At 35.5% G+C, this 5249-nt stretch overlaps 2 protein-coding genes across 2 annotated transcripts; both read right to left on the reverse strand.

The window, feature by feature from the left end:
• Nucleotides 1-579: 579 nt before the first annotated feature.
• Nucleotides 580-2751, reverse strand: LOC127872099 (uncharacterized). The gene is made up of 3 exons (XM_052415428.1): nt 2619-2751; nt 2070-2237; nt 580-1370 (listed from the first exon to the last, which is right to left on the reverse strand). The coding sequence occupies exons 1-3, from the start codon at nt 2749-2751 to the stop codon at nt 580-582; spliced, it is 1092 nt and encodes a 363-aa protein (XP_052271388.1).
• A 555-nt stretch (nt 2752-3306) lies between these two features.
• On the reverse strand, nt 3307-4165 carry LOC127872100 (uncharacterized). The gene is made up of 2 exons (XM_052415429.1): nt 3875-4165; nt 3307-3477 (listed from the first exon to the last, which is right to left on the reverse strand). Exons 1-2 carry the CDS (start codon nt 4010-4012, stop codon nt 3307-3309), a joined length of 309 nt encoding a protein of 102 aa, XP_052271389.1. The 5' UTR covers nt 4013-4165.
• Between the last annotated feature and the right edge of the window lie 1084 nt (nt 4166-5249).

A 5249-nucleotide genomic window follows, 5' to 3' on the forward strand; every position in this document is an offset into this window, starting at 1 on the left:
GAAAAGTTCACCTAACTAAACTTTACACTATGCTACACATATATTAATAGACAATGTTCATCTATCTCTAGTGTTTCTATTGTGATTTACGACGGTTGCATCACTAGCATTATAGAAAAAAAGTTTATCGAGTGGATTACCTTACTAATTAAGTATATACTCAACAATTAAAAATAAAACAACTAAAACAAAGTGTGTCCCTTAATTGCAGAGCTGATAACATAATGTGTCATTAAACTAGAAATAAGATTAAACACTATTAATTATCTAACAAGTTTATACGCACATTTCGAACAACATTTGGTATGAGTGTAATATGATTTTACAAATAACAAAAACTCATCATCACATAAGTTTTAATTTACATGTCAAAGAGTACGAAACATAAAATGCATTTTTCGTCTTTAATGATCGAAACAAGTTACACCACTAATGAGGAAATACTATGATATACGTTAATTTCAAACGTAACAGAGTATAATTTTACGTAAATAGTGCGTTAAAAACATTGGAAGCACTAGTGCTCTACTGTAGATTTAGTTTTTTTCTAAAGACTCAAACGACTTACAGCCTCTGTTGTTACCTTGGCAAATGACCTTCTTTGGAGAACTTAAATATTCTCACCGCTTCAAGCCCATTCATGACCAAACTCTTTTTCAAAATCTTCTTGGACAGAGCGGCCATCAGCGCCCCGTCAATCATTTCTTGCCGAAATTTGGGCTCATATTTATCAAGATTCAGCACTTTAAGGTAACCACATACATCGTTTATTGACAGTTTGATTACATCAAGGCTGTCGTTAACCGTTGGTAACGGTTTATCAACCACGTCTGGCTGATTTGGCGATTCCAAAGTGTTTCTTTGCTGATCGTATTCTAATGAGCGTTCCTGCTTAAGTTCAATAGCTTCTTTGAGTTCCGGTTGGAAGGGGCGAATGGACGTGCGGGGAACATCATTCGTGTAGATGGCATCATGTTTGAGGGTAGGACTGAGCATCTGTGAAAGAGGCCTTGGTTGGCGCGCGGGAAGCTTCGGACTGCCTTGAATCTTTGGAATCTGCGGAGTTGCCCTATGGGGCTTGATCGCGACAGGTGGGGGAACCTTTGTGTTTCTGTCGATAAGCGGACTGTAATTCGATTCTTGGAAAGAACGATTTTCTGAACCTGTTGATTTCAACTCGCGTTCCATTCCGATTTCTTCGTACTTGGTGTCTTCACACTGGTTCACGTCGGTCAGCTGGTAGTTTGGGTTATCTACGACATTCCCACGACGATGTTGGAACACCGAGATTATGTTTGAGTATGTCTGCGGTTCAACAAATGAGTAGACGGCGTCAGAATGAACCGCTGATAGGTCGTATTGGGCAATTCCTGAAATAAAATAAAACACGTGTTTTTCTGTAAATGTTCTTTAATTACCTGACGGATACATATAATATCCTTCTACCATAATATACTAAATTGCCATTTGTACTCATTTGTCAGACTTGTACTCGTCCTATTTTGCATACAAAACAATGCAACAGATGTTTCAATGTTTCTACTTTATGTTACTAAACTTTAATTGTGTTTTATGTATCTAACAAGTTATTGCCATAATGTATGTATTGAACAGCGACATGCTTGATTATTTATATATTAGTTACCATCACAGAAAACGTACCAAATAATGTATATATAGGTCTTTATTTCGTTTTATTTACTCCTATAATAACCTCTTGTATGTTTTGTCATAAGCTGGTGTAATTTCAATTATTATTAAACTATGAGCGTCATGTGTTTTTAAGGGGTTTAATATCATATAAACTGTTTGTTTTAACAGTAAAGTTTAAAAGGCTTAGAAGCATGTTTAAGGTCTAAAATGATTATTTCAAATGTCAGTCTATTTGACATTGTTGGTTATTGTCATTCCATAAAATAGCACGTAAAACGATCAGGATATACTGATGTTTTACCTAATTGTAAACTGATGCCCTGCTAAATTTTGTTTACGCTTGATTTTTCGGAAATCCATGTCGAAAATGTTTAGAAAATACTTTCCCTTAAATATTTACATTAGTTTTCTTATACCTTGATTTCCGTACTCTTTGTCGTATTTCAGATAGGAACTGAAGTGCTCCAATTCCTCAAGATAACCTCGCCATTTCTGAGGAGGCGCGTTCTTAAGGCCAATCACGCGCGCCATGCGAAGTTGAGACAGGTACAGGGGCACGTTCACCACGTCTGGTCCCATGACACCTGGAAGAAATGAACAGAGGGTCTTTAATATGTTTGCTAAAACCATTTTAATGAACAATTTCGACATTTCTTATATATGAAAGAACGTAGTATCGAATCATCTTTGGTAAGGGCTAGAATATTTATATTACAACTTTTTATTCTACCCGTTATCTGAAAAATTCGAGTTATCATGAGATAAAAGAATACATATAGTTCACTATTCTGATTTACTTTGGATTATCATTTGCGCTGAATATATGTAGTGGTACTATATACATATGCAAGACGAATAGTAAATCGCGACCATTTTGTGAGGAAGATTTCTGAACCTTTGAAATGAGAGTTTTACACTTTATATAATACATTTCGTCTAAAAGAATTATAATACCAAAGGCTCACCATCGGCAATGAAGTTTCCAAGCAGGTACATTTCATCAAAAGCTTTTTGAAGCTGCAATTTCGGGATTGGTTGGTGCTGATGTTCTGACCACCCACGCTGATGGTTCTGTCCTTGGGGAACTCCACGACACATGGTAGGCTATGATGTTCGATGACCTCCTTATGGTTTTCTCTTTGCTCACTTAAAGTTAAAGTTATATTTGATACGTTTCATTATGTTTGCTGCTGAGATGGAAGGTAATGTTGAAGTAAGTTGGATCTGTTTAGCGCCATGTAAATATTACATGCACTTTTTCTTTGTTGAAATGATTTTTTCCATAACAAACGAGACTATTGAGTGTCTTAGATAGTATTGTACTATCGTGCACAAGGAAATGCATATTTCAAACATGTGTTAACTTCAATGCCTATTATTAAAAAAACTGTATACAAAACATGAAAGGCTAAAAACATAATTAATCACTTTTTATAAAGTTTGGCTTTTGCAGTTTGTATTTTCAAAGAGTTTGCTATACTAGGTTTGTACTGAATTGTTAATGTTAATCCATACAAATTGTTTTAAGGTGGAAACTGTCTTGCAAAATAAATAAAACAGACCCCTTTGTTATCTAATGAAACTACTCAAAGCATCAAATATTAAAAAATCAATACCCTGTCATATTTTTGGGACATTTTTGGGAAAGGTATGTTAACGGAAACCCGATTTATTTAACGCCCTCCAGAACATACATTTGTGTTTTTTGACGACACAGACTTTTTCAGAGTATGTAAGCGGGATGCTGATCAGTTTAGAGCGATCTCCCGTGTCGACCCTGGCGACCACGCGAGGTTGCTTAGATAACGTCTGGATGCGAATAATCTGTAATTCATAAACCAATTAAATGTAAAAGGCTTTTGGAATCCCTTTTTATCATTCCTCCGCCACATTTAAATCCGTTTTTATGCAAAGTGTATTTTTATGAGGTCAATATCTATACACGAGTGTGTGATTTAATTGATTTATCCTATCAAAAGGGTTACTCTTGGCATACTTTCAACCCTATTTAGCCCAAATGTAAATTTCCCTTTAATATTTACTTGCGGAGACTAAGAAAATAATGTTTGTTCTTTTTATATCTGTGTCTGTGGCATTATTGTTATATTGTACGTTGTACGATTAGTACTTGTAGTGTTCATTTTTGACTCCATTAAATGGGTTAACCCCAAAAATGTTTGCATTTAATTTAAAGCGGCGCACAACTGATACTAGAACTCACACTTTCTCTATCGAACGTGTCTTCTACGATGTCTCCAAAGAATCCTTGACTTATCATGATCACTTGAGGCAGCTCCTTGCCAAATCGCTCGTAGAACTCGGGCACGCTGTAGTCGTTCTTCTCTACGTCGAAATCCATCGTCTTTATTTGTCGCTTGGGCTCGTTCACACCACTTTTACATGTAGCGACACAGATATGCGGTATGGAAAGGATGTACTTAATTCCATTTCCATTTCCTCTCTATAGATTTAAATATATAACATGTTCCGAATAAACGTGGGGTTTAGTGGCATGATTATAACATTTCAAAACGTCCATCCGTTATGTTCACACGTTCAACTTAATATAAAGACGATATTTGAGAATATATACAATTGAAATCTGGAACTTGACATAGTAATGTTCTCTTACTGAATAATTATCAAATTAATTTGATCTTCATTTCATGCTCTTGGTTCTGAAATTATTTTTAAAGAAATAACATGTGTTCATATCGTTCTAATATTCGTCTTTTATACTTAAAATATGTACTACGAATGTTTGTTTTGGTTGTTGAATGTAATACAACGAGAAAGTTTCAAATATGACAGCTGCAAAAGTATGAACGTTCAATTGTATATGGCTCCGGTAAACAATAATTTTATTTCCATCATATGTTCCCATTTGTCTATGAAATCTCCATTTGGAAAACAATCTTTATGTTTACAGTAGCGACCATGTACATTATCGGATGACGTTAATAGACCGTGCGCGACTAAATATCAGATTTCATCGATAAACACTTAATTGTTTCCACTTAGTTTTTACAAAATATGGTTTTGAAAGTCAAAGCTAATGTTCGTTTTAGGTTCAATATAAACCTACATTAGGTAGTCAAAACACGCTTGAACTGGATCTTTTTCATATGAGACAAACAAACATGCATGTAGCAATGAAGCTTTACTTTCGGTTCTGAAACAAAACACAAGAACATATTCTCAATGTTTATTTATTCAACACATTTACCTACAGTATTAATTCAAATGCTGTGCTGGTTCTTTTTTCCCTGAATTCGACTTTGTCAACACATTTAAGAAAATTTGCGCTTTAGCTTAATTATTCGGATTACACTTTTTGCATGTGCGTAATTTAAATTATGTTTTCTGTCTCTGAATACACTTCAAAGTACACCTCGACTGGTTTGTCCGTTGAAGGGAAATAAGGGACGAAAAAAAAAGAGAGACCTCCGCCAGTCAGGTTTGTTGTGGGCTGCTTCGAGTAGCTCATGCGTAGTATAGGACGTGCACCCATTCACATTATCCTTCCAGTCTCGCAGCTGTACAGTATGAGAGAGGCTACGAGGACCTTGTGAGGATGCGCATGGAGCTGCTCGTCG

This window comes from Dreissena polymorpha, chromosome 3 (assembly GCF_020536995.1).
Source record: "Dreissena polymorpha isolate Duluth1 chromosome 3, UMN_Dpol_1.0, whole genome shotgun sequence".
NCBI classification, from domain to species: Eukaryota; Metazoa; Mollusca; class Bivalvia; order Myida; family Dreissenidae; genus Dreissena; species Dreissena polymorpha.